The 27,175-nt window shown below is 37.3% G+C and overlaps 1 protein-coding gene across 2 annotated transcripts in view; it reads right to left on the reverse strand.

The window, feature by feature from the left end:
• Positions 1–188: 188 nt before the first annotated feature.
• The window catches only part of LOC5577556, a 30,964-nt gene continuing 3,977 nt past the window's right edge, over positions 189–27,175 (reverse strand). The window contains exons 2-5 of one of the 2 annotated variants that reach the window (XM_021840989.1): positions 7,371–7,446; positions 6,895–7,129; positions 6,259–6,456; positions 189–752 (exon numbers count right to left, since the gene is read on the reverse strand). In XM_021840989.1, coding sequence (XP_021696681.1) covers positions 680–752; positions 6,259–6,456; positions 6,895–7,129; positions 7,371–7,443 — 579 coding nt within the window. In that variant the 5' untranslated portion in view covers positions 7,444–7,446 and the 3' untranslated portion in view covers positions 189–679. Of the gene's footprint in view, positions 753–6,086; positions 6,457–6,894; positions 7,130–7,370; positions 7,447–27,175 lie in introns of both variants that reach the window. The other variant, XM_021840988.1, reaches the window with a different exon arrangement.

The following is a 27,175-nucleotide window of genomic DNA, read 5'->3' on the forward strand; positions in this document are numbered from 1 at the left end:
ATTTTTCCGCATTCGGTGAATTTGTAAAAGTTCAATTGAAAGCATTTGTTTTTCTCAGATGAATTCGTAAAAGCATATTTCACAGTTCAGAATATGTGGTTTATTTTACCGAATTTTACGATTTTTTTATTCCACGATTGCGGAGATGCTAGTTGTCATCAGTTTCCAAAAAAAAAATTAATAACAGATTCTTTTAAACTGTTTATATTTCTCGAGTGTTTCCCAAACCAATGCTCACGACCTTCTCCGCGAAGGCCATGAAATGTATATTCCAAATGGTTGATGTTAATCAATGCATAACAAATGCTAAAATATCATGTCGAATATAGTCAGTACATGTTTGATGCTTTAACGCTTTAGTTTGCATTACAATCACCATTACTTCGAGTTTCAAATGGATCCCAGCGCAGTGATGGACAATCTTGGGGGTTTGGTGAAGGTTTGATTCCTAGTAACAGCGAAATTTCAACACAAACTTCTCAATCCGATTCGATTTTAGATGGTAACCGATATGGTGCAGCATATGTTCAACGTAACGACCGCTCCCCTCCTGCAACAATTTCAACGTCCGACAGAGAATCCATTAGCTGAGTGGATTTGATGTTCCGTTAGGTGGATTCCAGTTTGAAGTTTGGCGAACGGTACAGTTTCCGATGAAGCACGTCCATGTCGTCTAGCATCAGCTCCAGGTGCCGAAGTGACCGACGGAAATGTCGTTCCACCATGTGACGCAACAAGCGTCCCAGTGTATGCTATGGATAAATTTGAGATGTTTAATTGTTATTAGAAATTAATGTTATATGATAGTTACAGATAGTGAATAAAGCAATATTTCATAGGACGATAAGAATGCAAATGTATCTAAGTCAAGTCAAATTTGAGGATTTGCAATGTGCATGATTGGGATATTTTCGAAGTTGTTGAACAATGTGTTCAATTTCCAATATTTGTCACAATTTACAAACAGCCCCTGAGTCATTTTTCAAAATGATTAAAGTACGACAAGAACTATCCTACAGCTCCTATAGCTTCAAATTAAAAAATATGAGTTGCAACATTTATTGAACAAACAGTTGATTTCAAGGATCGCACTGCAAAATGTTTTTCTCTTTATTTTTGTACATGTACGTGCATCAAGTATTGAATGCTAGCTTCATTGCATATTTTTGAAGAACAGTGAATCCCCGCGCTAAATGTTATTTTTTGCGCTGTTTACGTTAGGGTTAATCAAGCATCAAGTTGAAAATACAATGTAAATGCAGTTTAAACTCGTGCAAATGTCATACGAAATCATATTGTACTCAATAAATTCAAAACTCGTTCACTACGAACCTCAACTTCTTCTTTTTAGCATTACTTTCTCACCGGGGCAGAGCCTGTTTCTCAACTCAATGTGCTAGAAAATGAGAGCTTTTTTCCAACTGACCAGATTTGTACGTGTATATTGTGTAGCAAGCACGAAGATTCTCTATGTCCTGCGAAGGCACAAAAAATTACAACCTTAGAAAATCCTCTACAGGCGAGATTTGAACCCATGTCCATCAGCTTGATCTTGTTAAATAGCTGCGCGTTTACAGCTACGGCTATGTAGGCCAAACCACGGTAAAAGCTTTATCTGCATTTTTCTAATGCCCTACAGCGCTTTAGATGGAAGCCTTACTGTGTACGGTACATCCATCATGCGCACTCACATCGCACACTCCAGACAAAACTTCTCCCCATTATTTTTGCTCCCGACTGCCAGACTCTAATCGCCTTTGGCTGTACGTGACATGTCATTCTTCTTCCTGCCCGTTCGTCTTGTTCGCTCCCGGAAAGAAATCTTTACATCATCGTCCAAAAGCACCTACACTGAACAAAATCCCCCGCCATGAATTGAATGACTTTTGCCTCATCCGAGCCCCATACCGATTTTCAGACAAATTCAAGATGATTTTCATCTGCGTTGAAATCATCTGTTTACAAATCACACCGAATGAAAATCATTCGGTCTTCAAATGATTTCTATCCTTCTAAAAGATGTGTAGAATTGAATGATTATCATACACTAATGTAAACAATCCCTCTTGCATATTATTTATAATTGAAAAGAATTCAAAATTGTGCGAAATAAGTTCAGATTATCGATGATTTCACTCATAAATTTATTTATTTTATTGGCAAGTCAAGCCTTGTTATAATGGAAATGTCAATTTGTCTGCAATACGCCTGCCTGAAGCAAACATCCACCGACTGCTGTGCCCTACATCAAAATCCTTGGATATGGAACCTTCAAAAAAATAAACATCTGCTACGAGTAAAAATGGGTTGTTTCATCACAAATGCATCACAACCTGAACTGTAAAATCCAAGATAAAATCCACAGAGAAATGCCAAATCTTTGGGAGAACTAACCACACCGCTGCCGCCATATTTATACTAAGAGAAGATTATCAGGAATGATTTGGAACTATGAATCATTCGCTTTCCAAATGACAATTTTGACGATAATTGAATGATTTTATGTTTGGAACATGACAGATAATAAAATCTGTCAATACTTGCATGTTATTCATATGTGTTATTTAGACTCAACTTCCAACTAACTGTCATACGGATGTAAACTGAAAATCATTTCAGAATTGGATGATTCTTCTTCATTAGCTGGTGGACGCATCATATTCTTCAATATTCATTCAAAATTAGGAATATGAAGATTTGATGCCAAGTGAATTGCAAATCATTCAATAGAAGACTGGAGTTTTCGTTCAGTGTAAGTGACAGCAAAAAGGCTCGAGAATCAAAGCTCTACCGGAAGGAGAATAAATTCCAGGACTGCACAAGTGGCAAAAAATGACAAATGCGATGTAGGTTCAGATTGTGGGAGGGGCGAAATGGAGGGGCTTGACTGTTGAGCTTAAATATTTTAGTTCCGCGTAAAGTGGAATCCCTTACCAGTGAGCTTTTCCATGGCCTACTTATCTGAAGTGTTTGTAACTTGGCGTTCTGGTGGAATACTGTGATCATCCCAATGGACCAGTACACGAATTCACTAATTTGACGTTTGAGCGGTGCCGAATTCACTAGTTTCCATGGTCACATAAATAACACGGCACCGCTAAAACGTCAAATAGTGAACTCGTGCATTGGTCCATTGCTTTCTGCAATCAATAAGCTTCAGTATTTCAGCTAGAAAATATTGTGGTGCACATCTGTCACTACTGAGCTATGGAAATCGTGTCATAAGCTTGAATGAAGAACGTTCTCAGTAGATATATGCTGCAGCGATTTCGAAATGGGTTAAACTTATTGAAACTACTAACTAGGTTAGGGAGAGCCACTTTTTCATATCAAAGAAAATATAAAAAAAACACGGCTTAGAATGTGTCAAAAACTTTACCATGCAATAAGAACCACACAACAATTCATATTTGTGATTTATCGTTTAGAGACATTCATGCACCTCTCTCTTTGCAACATTTGTAAAATTTGGTTTGCCAGATGGTTTCATACAACCACAAAAGTGTTCACACTTAAACTATTTCACGGATTCCTGTGAAATCTCAACAACTGGACAGTTCGGTAAAATAAATTAACGGAAAACGGTAATTTTTTACAGTATTCGTAAAAATTCACCGGAATCCGTCAAATTTAGACGAAATTACGGTGTTTTATTTCACCAAATTCTACGAAGTGAGGATAGGGTATCTCTATTTTGATCAACAGTAATCTACAGCCAATTTACATAGTCCAATCCAAAGTCTAAGACAGTAACTTTACCATCAAAATAAACTTCAGCAATTTTCTATGGTATACTTTCCAGAGGATTTCAGATGATTCTTCCAGGTAAACAAAGACTTACACGGATAGCTGTTCGCATAAACTCATAAACAAATGCTCAGAGAAGTTTTTTTAAATTAGTCCTCAAGATTAGTCCATGGAATTTTGCAATATTTTCTCAAGAAACCCCTGATTCCGGCGCACATTTTCTTCGATGAAAAGAAAATTTTCTTACTGGTGAGTTATGCAAGAAAATTTGTTTTCTTCAAAGAAATTGTGCGCCGTAATTTGCTTACAGGTGATCCCACAGCACAGACAAACAGACAGTGAACTCGGATTAATTTCATCGCATCCCAGCCGAGCACGTGGTTTTTTTTTCATAATTTCACCCATAATTTGTCCATCTTTACCACGCGTAATGAGTTAATTAGTTTAAGCATGTTTTAGTTCATGCTGGCGAACCGCTTCCGCTTTAACCTTTCAGTCGTCGCGCGAATTTTTGTAACGCGAGTAGTCGCGCGTTGTACTTTGTACAACACCCTTGGTTTTGCGAATATCTCAGGAGTCTGACCACTTAGAAAGATGACGTCTTCGGGAAAGTTATTCAGCAGCTCAAGGGCTATCATTATTTTAGCCAAGAAATTCAAAATTTTGCCACTAGGCGGCGCTAGTGAGCATGAAACTTTTGTATCGTAGATCTCAGGATCCTGACCACTTAGAAAGATGGCGTCTTCGGCAAAGTTGCTCGATAACTTATGGACTATCATTGTTAGAGCTAGTTGATTCAAAATTTTGCCACCAGGCAGCGCTAGTGAGTATAAAACATTTGTTTTCTCAAATATCTCAGGAGCCTGAACACTTAGAAAGATGGCGTCTTCGGCAGAGTTGTTCAGTAGTTCAAATTATTTCTTTATTTAAACCTTAAAGTTCGAGATTTTGTAAAATAATGATAGTTCCTGAGCTTCTGAACAACTTTGCTAAAGGTGCCTGTCTAAAAAGTCAAGATCCGTGCCTGTCTAAAAAGTCAAGTATCCGAAAAACAAAAAAATTATGCTTACTAGCGCCGCCTGGTGGCAAAATATTTTATTTCTTCCATCAAATAATGATAGTCCTTGAGCTAATGAACTACTTTGCCGAAGACACTATCTTTCTAAGTGGTCAGGCTCCTGAGATATCTGCAAACAAAAGTTTCATGCACACTAGCGCCGCTTGGTGGCAAAATTTTGAATCAACTAGCTCAAACAATGATAGTCCTTAACTTACTAAACAACTTTGCCAAAGACCCCATCCTTCAAAATGATCTGGATCCTGATATATTTGCAAAACAAAAGTAAAACTTCCATGCCCACTAGTGCCACCTAGTGATCAAATTCCGAATTAAATGCGGTACCATCAGATAGCGCTTCACATCCAGAACAACTTTTCTAAATTATCTGGATTTTGAGATATACCGATTTCAAACTGTGGTTTACTCGAACCGTATATAGTGCGTTCATTATTATGCGGCTTTCATGTACATTTGTTGATTTTACCGCATTATAAAGGGTCATACTGTAAATAAAAACCGTTGAGTATTATTCTTAAGATGATTCTTGAGGAATACATTTTGGTTTGGTGTCGGTAGATATCTTTGTTGCAAAATGATAGCATATAAATCACAACTGGTGTACAAAGTACAACAGCGCGACAGCCCGAAGGTTAATTGCGTAAGGGCCTTAAATGGTAAAGTACTAAACTAACACTTAACAGAATAAAGATTTATTATAATTGGAGATAATAAATCTTCGAGCTGTTTAGTAGAATACCTATAAGTAGATGAAAAAAACCGAATTTAGTACTATACCATTTAATTCCACTAGAGTTAGTTAACTCTAGTGGAATTAAATGGTATAGTACTAAATTCGGTTTTTTTCATCTACTTATAATTGGAGTTTCCTTAAAAAAATCTGGATATCTTCATGTTATCACTTCTTTAGAAACTCCTGTATGAATATTTGTTGCAAAATCAAGACCAATTCTTGCAGACAAATTTCGAGTAATTCTTGATGAAATCACGGAGGAATTTTTGATAAAAATCTGCAAAAAGGTTGTAGAAATGACCTCTTGACGTCATGTGCTTCCATGCCCACATTGCAATGGATAAAAAGTACTTCTTTAAAGTTGGATTCGTCGGATTTCGATGTTATTTTTTTCTATGCTTACTAATCTGTTACATGACTACTGCTCTGCTCTAGTGGATATCCACTCAAATTCCACCAAACTAGCCGACAAGCCTTCCTAGCAGTTAAAAGGCTTGGAAATTTGCCCAAAATTATTCACATAATCACCTGAAATAAAAATGAGTTATGTTTGAAATAAAACTTCAAACCGAGGCTACTCTGGCCATTTTCCGGCTGCTGAAAGTTCTGCGCTTTATGCTGATGATGATGATGATGGCAACGATGGTGTTCCACATGGCCACTAATGACGTTTGCGGTTGGTTTCACCGCTTCGCCGCACCTGTCGTCCATGACCTTGCGCTGGCCAATCCAACGGCGACGACTACGACTGCAGCAACCACGAGGATGCTGATGATGATGGTGCTGCTGACGACCACCATTGCCATTATGAACACCCGTTTGCGGTGGCAATTCCGTGGATGACGACGACGGCCACTCCGGATGCGATTCTAGTTCGATGGGAAAACTTTGGTTGCGGCTGTTAGAGGAAGGTGGGGCAAAAATACGGCTTTAGTGGAATAATCAATATATTTTGAGAATACTATGACACTAGGAAGGAAATAAATACCACTCAGTGGGTTTTCTACATATTGGTTACAGTTTTGCTAAACAAGTTTGTGTTGAAATGTTTACCCAGTTTTAATTCTATGTAGCAGACCAAAATTTAATGTTGTAAACGGTCTTTACCCGTAGGGCAAAAGTTCGGAACTAGCGTTGGACAAAAGTTGGGTGACTGGAACAGAAAATATTGATTCTTTTGTATCAAAAATCCCTCTTAACAATCCAAATGTGATGTTTGCATTGAAATACACGCTAAATTTTGATTAAAATTTTTCAAAGCAGGGTTAATATCCAAAAATACCAGTTTTTGCAAAACTAAGGAAAATGTGAAATATAAATTATATTTTTACCCCACCTTACTCTACTGGTACTTCTGATATCGACGATGATGGTCGTGTTTTTTGGGTCATTTGGCACAGAAGGTCGCTTCGGCGATGGTTTATCGTCGATGGCGGGCAAATGCCTTCGATTGCGGTGGCTGAAAAACCAAAATTCAAGGCGTGGACGAAGAAAACCAGTGTGTGCTTCCAGTGCAATGTGACGGGATGGAATGTAATCGGTTACGTTGAGGTGCAGGGTTGTAGAAGAATCTGAAAAAGAAGTACCTTTCATTATTATGATCGAGTAATAAATTTGGATTTTTTATTTGCATTGTGAACTATTGTTAGGATTAAAATATGTTGTATGGAATCAAACTTGATTTGTGAAATATGTTTGGTGTGGTTATAAAAGGGACCTAACAATATTTTAGAGATATATGAAAAAAAAATCAGCTATCAAACATCTATCATTATTCGGTTTTTCAAAGTGATCGATATATTTTCAACTTACCTATAACAACCTTATACGTTTTACCAACGCCCATGGGGTGGTGATCACTAGCGACGAACGTTACGATGTTCATCCACTTTGTTAACATTTCCGTCCGGAAGCAACAAAACAAAAGGTCAATAAAAATAATTTCAGACATGATATCATAATAATTATTTCCAAAGGTTTTGATGCTATTTTTGCTGAATCAAGGGAAATGGATCTGTAGTGTTTTCAATGGAAATAGACTAGAATAGAAAAGATAAAATAAACCCTAAATGTATTTGGGCAAACGTTTTATTTTTTTGGTTTACATTAATTTTATCAATAAATTCAAATTAATGTTATCAACAAATTTCATTTCAAACCAAACGCAAACGAGAGAATATATGAATCATTTTTTTTTTTCCAGCAGGATCATTCAACATAAAGTTGAAGATCCGTCTTGTAGCCTTTGCGCGCCGTCACGAATGACCCTGATCCTGCTAAATCACACCTACCTACTTTATCCGTATTGTTTCCTAAGCTTAGCCAAATCGAAATTCCACCATGCAGCCTCTTTTGCATTTATAGTGATCTATCTGATTCTACGAATTTATCAGAACTTTGCGCTAGCGCTGAGAATAAGAGCAACAGGTCCTTCCCTTTTGATGGCGTTACGTCTTTCACGACATGACCTGCGCCACAATTTACGCCAGCTAACTCGGCCCATGGCTGCTAGCCTCCAGTTCCTCTATCGCCCTACACTTCCAAGACCTGCTCCACTTGGTCAAACCACTTAGCTCGTTGCGCTCCTCTTCGTCTTGTACCAGCTGGATTCGAGGTGAACACCATTTTTGCTGGATTGTTGTCCGGCATTCTCACAACGTGCCGAGCCCATCCTACCCTTTCAGCTTTGGTGACTTTCTGGATACTGGGTTCACCGTAGAGTTGCGCAGGCTCGTGGTTCATTCCTCTCCTTTATACGCCGTTCTCATATACTCAGCCAAACATCGTGCTAAGGACTGTTCATTTTATAAAGTGGACACCTTGTGCATGCTGTAACTTTTGAATTTATCAATGAAATTTCAATCGGTTTTCTGTACATCATTTGACTAGTGTTGTACAATGTTGTGATAATAAAAAAGCTACCAAATTTATTAACTTTCCCATGAATATGGAACAATGATTAGAACGGTCGATTTTGGAGAATATGAAAATCAATGTTTGTTAGAAGTTGGCTGGATAATTCTACAATTTATATTTTTTATTTTCAAAAAAAGCTTGTTCTTCGAAAGCATCATCAATCAGAAGCCTGATGGAAAAAAAAACAATTTATTTTTGGAGCAACAATTTCACAGATATAATAAAATCATTTTTCCCTCTATTTTTTAGAGAAAAATATTTTAAATTTGAAGGGAACTGATATGAGTAGAATTTTTTGGTTTAAAGTACGTCCTGACGGAAGTGCTAATATACTTTTAGTATAAAAAATAACTTACGCCTTCATACAGCTACGTATTTAGTCTCCACGTCACATTTAAAGCACAATAGAAACACATTTGCTTTATTCTTAGAAGACCTTTCAATGTACATTGACAAACATCAAAATTGGCAACACTGCTGTATTAAAATCGATTTCATTTTCCATACATTGTTTTCATAATATGTTATTATGAGATTATCAATTGAAATATTTGGAGAAAATCATTTACATACAATTTGCTGTAGATCGATAAATATGCGTACATGATTTTAAAAGTATGAGACTTTTTTAGTGAACTTACCAAAAATTGTGAAATTTATACCTAAGAATGTAGTTCAAACTTATTATTTAGCTCTCGTTTTTACAAATATAGTTTCTTTAGTATTTTTAACAAGTTTTGAACTCAATTTTTACTTTTCTCTTTTGCTGGGAGTGAAAATATGGTGTAACAGCAAATTTGGCCAGAAATGGCTTAATCACTTATGTAACCTTATGTCAGATAATGGTGGAATATATTTATTTTTTTTAAAGCTATACCTTTAGTAGAATAGTAAAGGATACAAACATACTATTTGTTCATAAAAATTAGGATTTTTGTTTTGCAAAAAATAATGTTAAACTTTGACAAACAGCTTTTCTTAGGAGTTTTTGGAAAAACTTTTTAGCTCTTCAACCAAAAGTATTTTCTAAGAATTTATATTTTCATAGCATTGTAGAACAATAATTGAACGATGCACAGAAAACCGATTACATTTTTATCAATAAATAAAAAAGATATAGCATTAACAAAGTGTCCACTTTATAAAATGAACAGTCCTTAAGTGCACGTCGTTCAAAAACTCCTTGCGCTTGCAGGTCCTCTACGAGCATTGTCCACGTCTCATGCCCGTATCAGCGTCTTGTACATGGTATACTTAGTACAGAAGTGAAGTTTACCAGACCGCAAGGTCTAGTGAAGTCCGTAGTAAGCACGACTTCCGGCAATGATGGAGGATCTGCCGCAACATCAAGATTTGATCTGTTGTCGATCACCCGTCTACGAAACAGGGTTGATAAATTCCCTCAAATCTGCTTGCCAGTGACAATAGACGACGGAAGATGATCAGGGAAAGCACATTATAGGCTGCGTTAAGATTGGAGATCGCTCGATATTTCTCACATTCTAACTTGTCACCCTTTTTGTATACCCAGGCAACCAAAATGTACGTATAATGAAATCATGGGGAGGCTTTGTATGTGCAAAATTTCACTTATAAGATGTCGTGAAAAGGCCTTTTATGTATAAAAGTGGAGGCGATATACATGCATATATTATGTGATGAATAAAAGCACTCAATGCGATAGTATAAATTTTCTAGCGAACTAACCTGTGTTCTTATGCGACTTAATTTATGATAACAAATGTTGATTTGTTAGCTGCTACGGATTACCTTGTACGAGTGTACGGGACGAAACAAAATATACAAATGAACTCAGAAAAAACGCATATTATGCGAGGAAACTCATCAATCTGACGATTTTATTCACCGTGTTTTGCGGGTTCGATGTAATTTGTATGAACCAAAGAGTTATTACGTGAACTTTCATGCGACTTTTGGTTGTCTGGGTATTGGGTATATTATTCCATCCTTCCACTCCTCCGGTAGCTGATCTGTATCACAGATCCTGGCTATCAATCAATCGGTGCATACAAGTGACCAACCTGTCTGAGCCCATTTTAATAAGTTCCGTTCCAATACCATCCTTTCCAGCTGCTTTGTTGTTCTTGAGCTGTTTGATAGCATCCTTAACTTCATCTATTGTGGGAGTTGGCACGTCCCCCTCATCCGCCGTACTAATGAAGGCATTCGTCCTGCCTTGATCTTCATCCTCTGCGCCGTTCAGGTGTTCATTAGAGTGATGCAAATTTTGAAATTTTAGCTCCCCTATGCTTAAACGATTTTTATTATGGTAAATAGCATCCTTCCAAAGTTTGAAGTGATTCGGAAGAAATTTGACTGTGCACACGCCATTTGAAGTTTATATGGAGATTACTATGGAAAACGCCAATCTTTTGTGTTCAGCCCTCTATCTCTTCGTCATAACATTTTATGGAAAAGTAAACACACTCACCTCATTTGAAAACTTCCCAGCTATAACTTTGCCGAAGACCACTTTTTGATTGGACGTCAGGATAAATTGTTATTCATCATCATAAACTTGGTTTGCATGTAGCATGCTTCACCAACTGTTCGGCAGGCAACAGTGATACTCCTGGCGGGAAGAATAGATCAAAGTAATCCAGGCTACTATGTTCTGCAGCAAAAAAGCAGTGTTGCTCTGAAAGTAGTTGAATGATCATCTCAGCATGATTTAGACTTTGTTATCAATAATAACAAATTATCCTTACGTCCCATCAAAATGTGATCTTCGGCAAAGTTGTAGCTGGGAAGTTTTCACATGAGATGAGTGTGATCACTTTTCTATAAAATGTTATGACGAAGATATAGAGGGCTGAACCCAAAAGATTGGCGTTTTCCATAGTAATCTCCATATCCCTTTCGGGACGAACCAGCACAATTGTGCTGTTCGGCACCCGTGACATCGAATGACTATTTCAGCCAATAAATCATTGTTTTACTAAACTTTTTCGATTTCGATTATTGAATTATCATTGATACTTGTAATCAAGCACAACAGCTTTTGTTTACATCGTGTTTAGAAAACACCAGCTCAGGGTAAACAAAAAGTAAACAAACACCGTAAGAATTGAAAAAGTTTTATCTGTCGCAACTTTTCAACTATTCGTTTTTTCTAGGTATGCACAGGTACGAATCGAGAGTGAAAGAGTCATTCTTTGAAATGGTGAAGACCAAATGAGAATTGATTCACACAGCAAATATTTCTGGAGGGACAAAGTGGGACCAGCACAATTGTGCTGGTGCCGGCACTTACCCGGTCGATGTTCGTTGTAGACTACCAATTTTCATTTTCAGTATTATGATCGAATTAAGTGGCTGAATCTGGTTCTAATGTCCACAATAGTGCATAATATTGCATTAAAACATGAATGAGTGATTTCATACGAATCATAAGGATGATGTACCGTTCGAAAACTATGTAACAGAAACTCATAGCTTTGGTTTAAAAACTTTTATTTTTTATACGTCCATATTTGAAATAGATTGGGAATCACATTTAATATTTTAAATCTCCTTTAGCAAAGTTTAAGACAAAGTAAAAGTTTAGGGGAACGTTGAAAAATTACGTCATTCATTTAGGGGAGTAGAGGTGTATGAAAGTGCGACAGTGCATGTGGGCAAAAGCGTGATAGTGGATATGGGGAGGATTTAGATTGACTTAAAAACAATGGACGTAATTTTTAAATATCCCCTTGCTTTGATAATCGATCAATACCATGTTGACGCGATAATCCATTTTGGTGTTCTATAATGAATGCTGGTTCAATATCTACCATAATATTTATGAAATTTGACAACTGAAGCTGAAAACCTTTACTTACTATTTGCTTCCGAACCACAGAGTCTATTAAATGGCATACTATTGATGTATGCAGCCCATGCTAGTCTTCTTCTTCTTCATCTTGGCATTACATCCTCACTGGGACAGAGCCTGCCTCTCAGCTTAGTGTTCAATGAGCACTTCCATAGTTATTACCTGAGAGCTTGCCAAAGTTGCCATTTTCACATTCGCAAGTACGATGAAACTCTATGCCCAGGGAAGTCAAAGAAATTTCCATTACGAAAAGATCCTGGACTGACCGGGAATCGAACCCAGACACCTTCCGCATGGCTTTGCTTTTTTGTCGTGGACTCTAACCACTCGGCTAAGGAAGGCCCCTGCTGGTATCACTCGCAAATATGTTGTTTATGATGTATGAAATGCGTTTGAAATAGTCTACTTAACTATTAAACAATGTATAAAGTTATGGAGTCTAGATTATCCGCTCATATAAAAAATATCGTTTCATTCCTTTTACGCTTAAAGATATATTGTCTAAATCTGGAATTTTGAGACTTAGATAAGCTGATATATTAAAAATAAAAATCTGTACTTGCAAAGCAACTAGCAGTATCGATCAAAGAAGTTTAGGTTCAATTCCCGCTGCAGTATTTTTTTCGTCAGATACGTATTACGATTGTGCCATTTGGCGTTGCATGCTAGTCCGTTGATTCGTGTGATGCTTCCTTTAATCCGTATAGGTCTGAGTGAAAGCAAAAATATAGAAACCTTCACCGCTCAGCGAATTCTTAACGGATTCAAATGATTTTTTGTCAGTTCACTGGCCCACATATCTAGTTTCTAAAAGTGGCCAGAGGAACTCGGAAATATTCCTGTGGCCGGAGTTATTCCGGTGGGTTACTGGGTCAAGTCGGGTGAAAAAGAACTATTTTTTGGGACATACCAAGATACCTTTCTTTATTTGCAATGACAATAATTTTAATTTGCATAAATTATTAAGATCTGATATTCAACATTACAAATTAAGTGTTTTGCACCGTTTAAAATATATCGGATGTGACCATTAGGACGTTATGCCCGGAAGAACCGGCTGTAGATTTGTTGGATACTCACCCGTTTCAATTCTCGAAAAGTAGAAATCAAACACAATTTTGCACTAAAATGCGTCCCCATAAGCTTGGCACAGATGTTCAGATATAAATTGGCCACTTTATCATAAGTTTGAGGCGTTCCGGGACCCGAAAATGATTTTTTGTAGGATTAATCAAATGCAAAACTCATAGTTATCCAATTAAATTGTTTATCAAAAGGTATACACTGATGCAATTTTCTTAAAATTCCGTCATGTAGTGGCCATATTATAGCCAATTCTGAAAATTATCTGTGACTTGAAATTTGCCTACCTTGAGGGGCACAAGCGCACAGTACTCTTCTCACCCGACCTGACCCAGTGATCCACCGGAATAACTCCGGCCACAAGAATATTTCCGCGTTACTCTGTCCACTTCTAGAAACTAGATATGTGTGTCAGTATACTGACAAAAAGTCATTTGAATCCATTAAGAATTCGCTGAGCGGTGAGGGTTTTAGAATTTTTGCTTTCACTCAGGCCTATACGGGTTAAAGGCCATAATCGTACATAATGCTTTCCAGGAAACTTTCTACGGTAGGATTGACAGCTAAAAATGTACATGCAACCGAAACGAAAGGGAAAACAAAACTTACGAGTATGGTCGAGCTTTACATTTTCCTTAGTAATCTAACGGTCACACCGATTGCGAAACTTTAAAAGCTAATGGAAAATCAAAAAGTCTACTGTTTGCAGCTGTCTTCTGTATTGTACTATTAGAATCATTGTCAGTGTCTTTATTTTCAAATCTGGAAGCTTCCAAATATTTAAATACATTAAAAAAAATTGATTGTTCTTTGTAATTTTTAAATTAGCTGGAATAACAATTTCAAAAATCAAATTCATTCTTTAATATGGTTATTGACCTGATTTTGTCAATCCTTTTTAAATGGGTTTTTGAATTCCCTGTTATATGTAAGCTATCCGACATAGTTCTTTCAATCCTACACACTACTAAAAACTACTACAGTACTGACCCGATTTTGTCTGCCCTCGATTTTGTCAGCTTTTTGACCCGATTTTGTCAGCCTATCTTGAATATATCCAAAAATTGTCTTCGTCATGTAGTACCCGTTTACATTAATACTGATGACGATGTTCGATGTCATGTACGCATGGGCGTATCCAGAGGGGGTAATGGCAATCCTTCTTCTGTACAAAAGACAATTTTACTATGAGAATTAATCTTGTGTTTGAATTCTTCAAAGATTGTCTCCAGCACTCGTATTTATGCAGTAGTTACGTCATGGTAGATTACAAAACTTAAAAAGTCTACCAAACATCAGATTTTTTGAAAACATCTTGCCAGACATTGTTCGAAGGTTTTATCAACAGTCCGCAATGGAGATATGCACAACTGAGTAGTCGACAAACGAATTACATACATTCTCGAGTATCAGTAAATCGTGCTTCGTTACTTGGCAACCTGGCAATTATTTGTTAAAAATGAAAAACCGAAAAACACAGCCGAGTTCACGAAAAAGAAATTTGGTATGTAGGGTCATTCATGAATTCCTCTAAAAATTTCTCTAAAGGTTAAGATGCATCGAAGCCAAACCTCGGATTTTCAAGAACACATATCTAGAGAACCAGGGAACCGTTTGTACTGGAAATTTAACTCATTAGTCACATTTTGTTACATTCTTCAGGTTTTTTAAGTAATATCTCGAAGATTTCCTTTAAAATTTCCTCCTAATGTTTTATTTGTTTTCTGCCTTGAATAACTCTATAAGCTCTTGAAAGTATCCCTTCAAAGTAACATTTTGATGAAATTTGCTCACAGTATTCTTAATGTAGTTTGGCCTAGGACTCATCAATAGTTTCAAAAACTCCTCTCAAAACTGTCTTAGAAATTTCTTCAGAAATTCCTCTAATTGTGGGCTTCGTGGCATTCCGGTTAGCGGCGTCAGTCGTTTAGGCGTATTGTGCCACGGGGTGTGGGTTCGATTCCCGCTCCAGTCGGTGAAAACTTTTCGTCAAACGAAAAATTCATCACTGGGCTACTGAGTGTTTCGTGTTGTCCGTTGCCTAATGTTGGTGATCGTTCAGTCTGTGCAGCCTACGTGCTGAAGACGGTGTAAATTGTCTCTTTTAATTTCACTTCTATTTTTTTTTGCAAAACTACTAAGATTATGAAGGATTCTTACTGGAATCATCTCACGAGATTTTTCATTAATTCGACCAGGAATTTCACGAAGATCTTTTTCAAGCATTGAATCATCCCATAGGTATGGCAATAATTTCAGATATTTATTCACGACTTTATCGAATGTCATTTATGAATACCTCTAAGAGCACAAAAAATGGCAAACTAAAGAAAGTTTCTTAAAATATTATTTTTTTAATTTTCATACTGGAAACAATTTTTTTACAACAATTCCAGGTCAAATTCTTGATGAAACTTTTAAAACAATTCTATAAAAATCTTAAAAACAGTTCTGGACGAATTTAAAAATGTTTTAAAATTTCCATAGAAATCTCCAGTTGAAATATTCTATTAATTATACCTAACAAATTGCAAGAAGAGCTTCGAGGCAATTACTGATGCCATTTTAAAAGAAATTCTGAAAAAAAAACCTAAAGAAATTTTCGATTGATTTTTCTTAGGAATTGCGGTGTCCTAAGAAAAATGCTTAGATAATTCAACGGTTAGGTAGAACTAAGATTCAGATTGATGCCGGTTGTCTTACAGGCCAGAGCAAAATTGCCGATCAAAGGGATCCTTTGGCGTGAAATTTGAGAATGAAATTGTGAGGGCCGCTTTTCTCCCCCTGATAAACAAAAAAAAAACCTAACTACGCCCATGTCCCTCGCCCCCCTTTAAAAGCTATGTAGGTCTTAAACGTAGTTCATAAGCAAATATTAACACGTTAAAATTTGAAAAACAGAAAAAATTGTCAGGTTCCCGATTTTGTCAGCCTAAAATTCATCGGGGGCTGACAAAATCGGGTCTCTACTGTATTACAATGACTTAGGGGTCTATTTTATAAGTCGAGTCGATCAGAATGACTCGACTGGAGTCACTGTCGACCAAAAAATTCGCTCGACACGGCTTTGTCACTCGAGTTTCTCGACAATTGTCACTCTATGTGACTAGATTACTATTGGAGTCTACGGGTGACATCTGAAATATGCCTGCTTGCTTTGATCGACAGTGATTACAGACGAGTCACATGAATCTGCTCGATTTACAAAATAGACCCCTTAAATTCCATTTTAAGCAAATAGACTCGATGTAAAAAATAAAATAAAGCAAATTTTATATTGGGAGCCAGATAGCCATAACGGTATACACGCAGATACTAAGCAAGATCATGCTGAGGGTCGTAGGTTAGAGTCCAGCCGGTCGAGCATCTTTTCGTAAATGGAATTTTCTCGACTTCCCTGAGCGTAGAGTATGATCGTACCTGTCACACGATATACACATGCAACATTGGTCGATTGCCAAAGAGAGCTGTTAGTTAATATCTGTGGAAGCCCGAGTAACACACATGTTATAATTGTGTATTATCAACTTCTATATGACTAGTTTTGGTCATATATCAGTTGATAATACACAATTACAACATGTGTGTTGCTGGGGAGTGCTCATGAGAAGTTGAGAAGCAGGCTTCTTTAGCGTCAGAAAGAAGAAGAAGAAATTTAATGGTAATTATTAGCACTTAAAAACGTCCAAGCTGTCGGACACATATGACGTAAATTTACATGAATTTTTAGGAAAGCTGCTTACGCAGACTGAATATTTTGACGTTTCCATTTTAGCTCTAGGAATAAAATGAATGATTCCACTTATTTAAAATAAATTAGTTCCATGTTACCAACCTTAACAAAAACATCGTTCAAGCATCATTTGAAGGAGGGCTATGTGATTTCAAAAGTGATAGTGTATATGTTAGGTAAAGTGAGTGAAAGAGGTTGGAGGGAGTCTCTAAAAAAATAATTTAATTTTCGAGTCTAGTACACGACTCTGACAAAGGCCTTATAGTGGAGGTCGAATTATGCGTAACTGTCAAAGGATACAAACTGTAGTGGAATAAAATGATATAGTTTTCAATTCGGTTTTCATTTATTTATAGGTATTCCACTAAACAATTCGAAGGTTTATTATTATTTTCAATTTTAATTTTTATTGCATAATTATTTTTGAGGAAAAATCCCACATAATTTAGGAGGATATAAACAAACATAGCAAAACAAAGACGATTTGATTGAGCCAATTAGTTTTCAAGTTATTCATACATGTATGTTTACCCATTTTTATATGACGTAGACTAGTTCTTGAATAATCTCGATAAAAGTCATCGTCACGTGATGCTTTGAATCTTAGAGAGAATATGAAGTATTTTTATCTCTCGTACATTGTTCTCGTTCCATTTATAAAAAAAATCATATTAATTAAAGTACATTATTTTTTTAAATTTCAATGTGCATTAAAAAAACATAATTATTTCTGAATTTTTGGGTCACCCTATCTCACGAAAGAGCACCCTAATGACGAAATAAAAAAATACGGGTCCAAAATTTTTTAAAAAGGCATGACTTGAACAACTTTCTAAAAAAATAAAAAAAAAATATTTTTTTTTTCGAACATCGACCGCCTTGGGGACGGACCTGAGGTCTGAATTTGACCCTAAAAAGTTCATGGAGTGATAGAATAGCCAAAATAAAGAATGTTTTGTTCTACGAGATGATGAGTTTATAAGGTAAATTTTGAAATAATCACTCAAATATGGTCCGTCCCGAAAGGGATATAAACTTCAAATGGCGTGTGCACAATCAAATTTCTTCCGAATCACTTCAAATTTTGGGAGGATCTTTTTCATCATAATTGACATCGTTTAAGCATAGGGGAGCAAAAACTTCAAAACTTGCATCAGTCTAGTGTTCATACCAGTGCTGCTTCTACCTTTTCATCACTTCATGTTCGTCTGTCAAGATACCTCCATTCTCCATTCATCCTTATCCCGGCACATTTCGGCTTGCGGCACAAAGCCTTTGCGGCACTTTTTTCCGTAATAGATGGGTTTGCTGCCTTCGCTTCTGTTCTTATCGTTCCACGTTTTTACGGGTGACTTGCTGCACTCGTCTGATCCCTCAATTTCCTTCCAGGAGTGTCTTCCATCAATCTAAACATGGTCAATTTGCGATTCAGTCTGTTGGGGTGATCTCCAGGTATACCGATAGGGAGACTGTCCTGGAAGTAGATACTACGTATGGCCATATTCTTGGAGACGGCGGAATCAACCAGTCTAAGGACGTTTTGGCTCGTAAGCTGGTGAGTGCTGAATTTCCTTCTGATCGGTCTGAATTCCTCCTCCTGGCCAACCTGAGCGTTGAGATCCCCGATAACGATTTTGACATCATGGCTTGGGCGCCACTTCCACCATCCCTATACCGTCGATCCTTTCCAGCAAACCTCCTGCTACGATGCTAGATCCCATGAAATTGAGAGACTTACAGTTCCATGAACCGAATTTTCAACCGTTAGTCCGTTTTCGATGCCTGGGTCTTTGTCGATTGTTTCGGTGTTAATTTACATGGTATGCTTCCTGTACTTATGATTTCACAGCTGGCTTGTAAGGCTTGCGCCAACCCCCTGTGTCGCAGAAGGACCATCATACACATTACTGTTTAGAGTCCCACGCTGGCACTAGGACGATGATCAGCCACTCCTAACATGGAGATCAGACGCTCTGATGAGCACTCTCAGAAGAGAGGAGCCGCCTTCCCTGTCAGCATACGACCAAGGTCCCACCGGTGTCAGAACCGAGGAGGCACGATGTAGGAAGTGCAACCCTGGTTGGCCACCTATCGAAAACTCTTCACCAATAAAGAAAGGCAAACGTAGAGCAAACGAATTGATTTTGCGGCAACAGGGCCGGCAACGAATGAAGCACAATGAACGGAAAGTCAGATCTTGGAACTGAGAACTTTGAATAAACCCGCGCGTTTTGGGCTCCTGGCTCGTGATTTACGGAATGTCGGCGAGATCGTGGTAGCTATCCAGGAAATACACTGGCCCAAAACCGGAGATCGTGAATTCCGAGCCGTAGATCCCATCGCAAACATTTCATTCAAGTACTACATTCATCTACTATATCGGCGGCGACAGAACAGGAGCTACAACCTGATCAGCATATATGCGCCAACGAACGATAAGCCCGATGACATGAAGAATGAGTTCTATTAGAGCCTAGATAGACCTACGGAGAGTTCACAAAACAAGATGTCAAGATAGTCATCGGCGACGAAAGGGCGCAGATCGGAAAAGAAGACTTCTTCTGACCCGTCATTGGAACGGAAAGCCGCACTTTCCTTTACCAATGCTGCTGCTATAGGAATAGAAATCATCTGTTCCTACTTTGCATGCAAGAATATCTCAAACACACTTGGCGACACTCGAATGATGAAGCATATTTCCAAATAGATCACATGCTATTAGCGTCACGAGTTCCTTAGAATTACAGAACGCTGCGTTTTAATATCCAACGCTTGTCAACCGATGGGCTAGTTGCAAAATACAAAAAGCAGATAGACAAGCAGTAGGGTATAATCAACGTTTTGGAGATGTCAACAGCCTATGGGACCCTATCCACGAAGTTGTGCGGAATCTGGTGGGCACTGGTCACCGACTAAGGCAACTGGTTTGATGAAGAGTGCCAGAGAGTGCCATGATCGGGAGGTAAAATTGCTGACCGATAAAACAGTGGTGGCTGCCAGGGGGACGAAGCACATGCAGCAGTTGTTGATTGGTAAAATTGGACATATAGCGAAAAAAAGCGTGAACATTGATGATGACGGATGAGTTGTGGACTCACTGAACAGAGTAGAGTTTGAAAAGACTATCAGCAAACTGCACAACTGTAAGGCTGCCTTAATCCGATTTCATTTCCTTAGGATGCTTCCGAAGTGCCTGCTTCATGATGGGCCAGTACTTTTGAATTATCCGCAGTTCCGGTGCGTTAGGGGTGTTGAGGCGCCGCAGTGCCTCAAACGGGAATTTCTTTCCTCGGTGAAAGAAACACGGGGGTGGAATGACTAATCAACTAAACACTAGGACAAGTGTACCATGTGCACCTAAGGGAAAACTGCTAAAGCATGGTGATAAATTCATGAAATATATGATTTCAACGTATCATTCGATAGATCTCAAATCCTTCTATCATTCAAATGTATAAACATCACGATTCATTTGAAATTTCCTTACAAAAAGCCTTGCACCAATAAAAGGATGACACTGTTCCTTTAGTGGAGGTATGTTTTAAGAATGGTTCCTCTAGTGACGCAATCCATTGATTTCTTATGGGACCCTCCACTATGGGCACTGATGCACCACTATAGGTACAAAGGAGCAAAAGTTTTAAGCAAAATAATTGTTTTAAATAGTTTCACGGTAAAATTTCATGAATATTATTCGACTACTTGCATCATTTTCGCATCGTTCATAGTAGAAAAATATCACATAATCATTTATTAGCGCAAAACAGGCCAAAACACAATACCTCCACTATTGGAGCTACCTCCACTAAGGGAGCGTTTGCCCTACTTTATTCACTTCAATTGAACACCACACTTTACTTGAGCTTTAGCCAGCTCGGATTTACTTCACTCCACTTAGGGGCGGTCCATTAATTACGTAAGGGATTATGGGGGGAGGGGGGGTTTCAGATTTCTTACGCGCCATACAAATTATTTGTAATTTTCATACAAAAAATCTTACCATGGGGGGAGGGGGGGTCGAAAAACCGCCAAAATTGTCTTACGTAATTAATGGACCGCCCCTTACCTATACTTAGCACTTGACCGTTTGCCGGGTCAGAGAATACTATTCACCGAAGCGACACTTCCACTCGCTTTATATATCATGCCGGAGGGATACTAGAAGATTCTGGACATGTCCCAACTTCGAACGGTGGTTGCGTGCGCGCGCGTCGCTCATGAGTGATTGTTTACATCAGTGAGTGACCGCGCAATGCTGCTGGCTTCGGGTGGGTTGGATGTTGCTGGTGATGATGTAGGGGACCACTATTTGAGCGCGAACACAGGGGGTTGAGATTCTTCAAAACGAAATTGATTTCCTTAGACTTGTACCAATCCAAAACATCTTTCGAGTAATGGCACGATTCCAAATGTGGCCAGAAAATCGTAGAACCATCGTGTGACCTCGGAAGAAGAAGTAGACGCTTTTTGAGGCATTCCTTCAGGTACACGTTTTTTTCGAATCTTGCACGAACATTTTGGATAGATTCAGTATCTCCGCCACATCTCTAACTGAACTGTTGAGATTCCTCTTGAAAGCTTGAACTACCCGTTTGTGATACCACTATACGGAGATCCAAACGTTCGTAGAACCGATTCTAAACACGAGACACCGTAGAATGTACTATTCCAAGCTTTCTGCTGATGGCACGAATAGATAGATCCGGATTGTGCTAAGGCAGCGTCCATTTATTACGTAACGCTAAAATTGGAAATTTTTGACCCCCTCCCCCCTCCGTAACGCTTTTTGTATGAAAATTTTTAAATTTTTGTATGAGCCGTAACGCATGAGCCTACTCCCCCTCCCCCTAGAGCGTTACGTAATTTGTGGATGCCGCCTAATTACGGAGGAATTTATTTATGGTGCAAAAGATTGAATTCTCTAAAAACTCTTCTACATTATAATTCTCTCACGGTGTGTTCCATAGAGCAATATCAAAACAAAAAATTCGGCATGTCTGAAATTTTGCCACAAGAAAGCCATGATTGTTCCCTTTCATTTGCAACCAAAACAAAAATAATCGGTCGAGGGGTCTAGAACAATTTTTTTTTATTTTTTTTATTGATTTTGGGATATAAGGTACAATGGGGGAAGTGTATCAGTGGGGTAAGTGGATCATTTGTCCATATTGAGCATAAATACTTGAATATGTTGAATGTTTTTGCACCATTGCATCGTTTTAGGTTATGTTCTTACGTCCACGCTGATACTAATGCAAAACTGGTACTACACGTACACTAACACAAGCAAACTTGTTGGCTGCAAAAATCAATTAATTTCAAAATTGTTTTCCGTCAATCAAAAATCCATTGTTCTTCTTCTTCTTCTTTCTGGCGTTACGTCCCAACTGGGACAAAGCCTGCTTCTCAGATTAGTGTTCTTATGAGCACTTCCACAGTTATTAACTGAGAGCTTTCTTTGCCGATTGACCATTTTTGCATGTGTATATCGTGTGGCAGGTACGAAGATACTCTATGCCCTGGGAATCGAGAAAATTTCCTTAACGAAAAGATCCTCGATCGGCGGGATTCGAACCCACGACCCTCAGCTTGGTCATGCTGAATAGCTGCGAGTTTACCGCTACGGCTATCTGGGCCCATCCATTGTCTCTGCCTTAAATCAAATTCTACTAGTTTTTTCAACGCATGGTGAACATTTCAGTTCTTATTGAATGAATCACAATGAAAAATATGTGATTTTTATAAATAAATACAGATATATTGGACATGATACACTTACCCCCACTTTTTAATGGGGTGGGATAAGTGGATCAAGTATTATTATAATTTATTGGCTGACTGCTTACGATAATTTGAATAAGTTTGAATACTCGCAAATATTGTTTTGTTTTTACTTTTTCTCTTTACTAGCTTGAATCAGTCTAATTGACTAAAGAAATTTTGAATTAATACACCTAAAATTTATGTTAATATTTCTGGTGGAAGAAAATATAAGAGAATGAATATTGCAAAATTCAAACAAAACTTTTCGTGGTTTATTAAAGCTGAGTTGTAAAAGAGCAAAATATACAAATTTTCCAATTGAAAACATAATATCGTACCTTATTTGACCATATAAATAGTTCTACACAGATAATAGATATACATTCATAAATAGAATAAGAGGATTTCAGTTTGTTACTCAAACATATATGTAACTAATATTTTTAAACTACCAGTGTTTTTTGAAAACTTCGTTAGGAATAATCCTACAATACTTCAGTATAACTTTTGTAAATATATAGAAGAATTTTATCCAAATAATTCTAGCTACAATGTTTTTTTTTGTTCGAATTAGTGTGAACTACTGTATTAATATTCTTAATCATATAATTAAGGCACTTTTTAATTTTTAAAGTATCAAATCATGACATAACCAGCACTAATAAAAAGAACGAGAGCAATATCATTCTGAGTATACATAATCACACCATATATGTGTTGAGAATTGATTTTTTTTATTGGTGATCCACTTACCCCACGATGGTGGAGTAAGTGGATCGTTCGGCGCAAATTTTCAAGTCCCTCATACTCAATACATAAAAATCAGAAAAATCTAAATAAATGATTATTTGAAGTATATTAGTCCCTCATTTGTTATCCACAGAAAAAAGTTTGAACTACATTATTCACTTAAGCTGTACATAATAATGATGTAGACCATTGATTTTTCTGTATCCACTTACCCCACGGTACCTTAACTTAACTTTAGTGTGGACCTTTGGTCGTTTTCGACCAAATTCAAAATTCAAATGATTGATTAAAATAACCTAGCAATTTGAGGTTTTCTGACAATTAGGTATTTTTTGTGGGAACATTTATTTTTGCGGAAACATAAATTTTGAAGCTCCCCCTTCCATGAAAAAAAAAACAGTTACAAATTGTGACTTAGGGTCGTTTTCGACCCGAAAATTCAAACAGCTTGAAAAAATCAGTCTGTTGACCGAATTTAGTTCTGTTGGACTTAAATGTAAGGTACACATGTCGATTTTTGGAAACCCTTCCGGAGATCCGGAATTGCGTCACTGTGGCCACCGGGAACCTGCTACATCTGAAAAAGTACCTTTGGAGACCCTTACTTTGACAAACTGTATTTTCGTAACTAAACAAGTAATCTAAACCGTCTTCATATTGTTGAATAGGTATTCACGTGGACTATGAAAAGAGATTTTCAAATCACTTAGTTATCCATACCCAGTTCCAGAAATTCGGAACATCCGAAAAATTGATTTCCATCGCAGTCTCGTATATGTAATTCACATCGGTATTATTCGGTTGATGGATATTTTGGCATAAAATTTATCTGTTATAAGGAACCAATTACCGGTGCACATCCCTTGAAAAATTCGGTCCAGTATGGTCCATGCGGAACCGGTTCTTGGCGCCTGGAAGCTGGCCAATCTGGACCATTCGATGAAATTATTCGGATTCATGCCAAAAATCCAAATGAATTGTCTCCAACTCATAACGATTTATTATGTTTGAATGTATTTTGACAAAATAATGAATTGATGATTATTCTGGTCCTTTTGGGACACCGAAATGACCCCCTGAAAACCCGTCATATGGAACCACTAAGTTTTAGCACCAAAACTATACATGCGACGGCTCAAACTTTATGATTTTGAATCCCTGTGACTCTTCTAATTCAATTATAGCGCCAACTTGAACGTATTTTGATGGAAGATTAGCAACAAAAGTCGTTCAAGTTGGCGCTTCTATAAGTTTTGAGCACAACATAGCTATACGAAACATACACACTTAAATAATTTTGCGGATTTCTGTAAAATCTCAACAGCTGAACAGTTCGATAAAATAAATTAACGGTGTATGGTAAATTTTTACAGTAAAAGTTTCGACGGAATAACGGTGTTTTATTTCACCGAACTGTTCAGCTGTTGAGATTACGGTGAAATTCACCGATTTCCGGTAAAATGAGCTTAGTGTGTAGTATCTTAGATCTGCTTGATGTAAGTAGCAAACAAGTCTGTATGCACTAAAATTCACCATTTTTGACTCCTTTTCGGTGTAATCGGAGACTTTTATGATTCACCTGTTATTTTTGATAAAGCTTCGTATGATTTCATTATTAACCTAACAAAATCGTTAAATTACTGAGTAACATTGGCAAAGCTGATTGAATTTATTTGTTTCATGAGTTACTATAGAATTCCGTACACTCTAATTAAACTATGCTAAAACTAAACATTACAGTACTTATTGAGATCTCTAAGCAAAATGTTACGATCACACGATCAATCTTTCACAGGTGTTATGAATGAAACCTATCGATGTTTGTATGAATTCATTAACTCTTTTTCTAACATCAATTCAAAAAGGATGTGTATTTTCGTCAGCATTATGATAATATTAATATAATATAGTCTACAAGATATTGACTCTAGATTTTTGCAACATTTTCATCTAAATCCGTTTCAACAGTTCACCTCACCAAAATTTATTAATTTATGGTGAATTTAAAATGATATTACAAACAACAAAATTGAAAAAAAGGTGCACTAGACCCCCCGATGGATTATTTTCATTTTAGCAGCAAATGAAAGAGGAAGGTCTTGTCTTTCTTTGGTCGAAATTTGAGACATGCCGATTTTTTTGTTATAAAGTTACATGAAAAAGACACCGTGCTCTTCCAATTGTGATTATTTGTTATTTCGATATTTCGATGTTCCTTGAGGGACCGACGCTCTTCATATAACATTTATTTGTCAATCATTTTGTTTTTAATCATTTAAGGACATATCTCCTTGAGTACCAAAATGGTCGCTAATATGGCACCTTACTCCCCCCTTCATATTCCGCTCTCTCCTCCCACACTTCTCACAGTGTTTTCGAGAGCGATCACAAAAAAAATATTATTTGAAGTTAATAACCTTATTGTAGAGGGGTGGCTTCTTAACTGAAAGCAGTCCATAATGTGCTTTTCGTAAATTACCAGTTTTTGAATATAAACACGTAGTTATTGCTGTGATTTGTGTTGTAAAATACCACGCACTACCGAATCACTTCTTCTTCGCGCACCGAGATATTGTTTGGTGGCTTTTCGGTGCCCGTTCTTAAACTCACTTTCTATCGTATTTCTACTCACCGTAGCAATTCAAAACTCTAATGCGATACTTGAAACACTTTGATTTTTCACGCACGATGCTCCTGGGAGCAATAAATCACTTGTATTCGTCGATTTGTGCTCGAGAACAGCACTGGAACGCAAATTCACTGAGCCAACATTGTTTATGAATCGGATGCGCCGCTCTCACAGATTGGTAGTGATGTCAGTTTTTATGTTTGGAATTAAGATTGTTTGGATATTCAAACACTTGCTACAACCACGTATTTGACAATTTCATAATACTCAAAAGGTGTACAATGTCACAAGTGTTGTGTACGACGCAATTTAACAGCAAAAATGAATATAAAATATTATACAGTACAATTGATTGTAGAATTCAAATGCATACTGATGGCAACTTTCTACGTCCGTGAGAAGCGATAGAAGAGAGGAGAAAACTGCCAAAAAAGTAAACAACACACGCATTGTGAAAAATGCATTGTGCGTTAAAAATCATATCCAAAATAAAAAATCTGGGGATTCCATTTCGGGGTGAAATTGATCACTTGTCAATGCAATTACTGTTAGCTCTTAAAACAACTCTGCATACTGAATTAGAGTTCCCTGAATCCGAATATGCATGCCAAATTCTTAACAATATAATATTCATTGAAATAATGAATGATTAAATTTAAAGAATTACGCGAAAACGCCTAAATGTAGGCAATTTCCTAAGGAATTTCCTGATATCGAAAAGAAATTCAGTTATTTCAGTCGAATGAGCAAATTGTTACGAGCTTTGATGATGAAATCTGGTTTGGGGATATATTTTAAACATCCTTACAAACTTTCAGGTTTATACCATGTTCCAATCCTTACTGAGAACAAGAAGTTTGTGGATGTTTGTCGATACTGCACAGAAAATGATTTTGATATTTTACATT

The sequence above is a fragment of the Aedes aegypti genome, chromosome 2 (assembly GCF_002204515.2).
Source record: "Aedes aegypti strain LVP_AGWG chromosome 2, AaegL5.0 Primary Assembly, whole genome shotgun sequence".
NCBI classification, from domain to species: domain Eukaryota; kingdom Metazoa; phylum Arthropoda; class Insecta; order Diptera; family Culicidae; genus Aedes; species Aedes aegypti.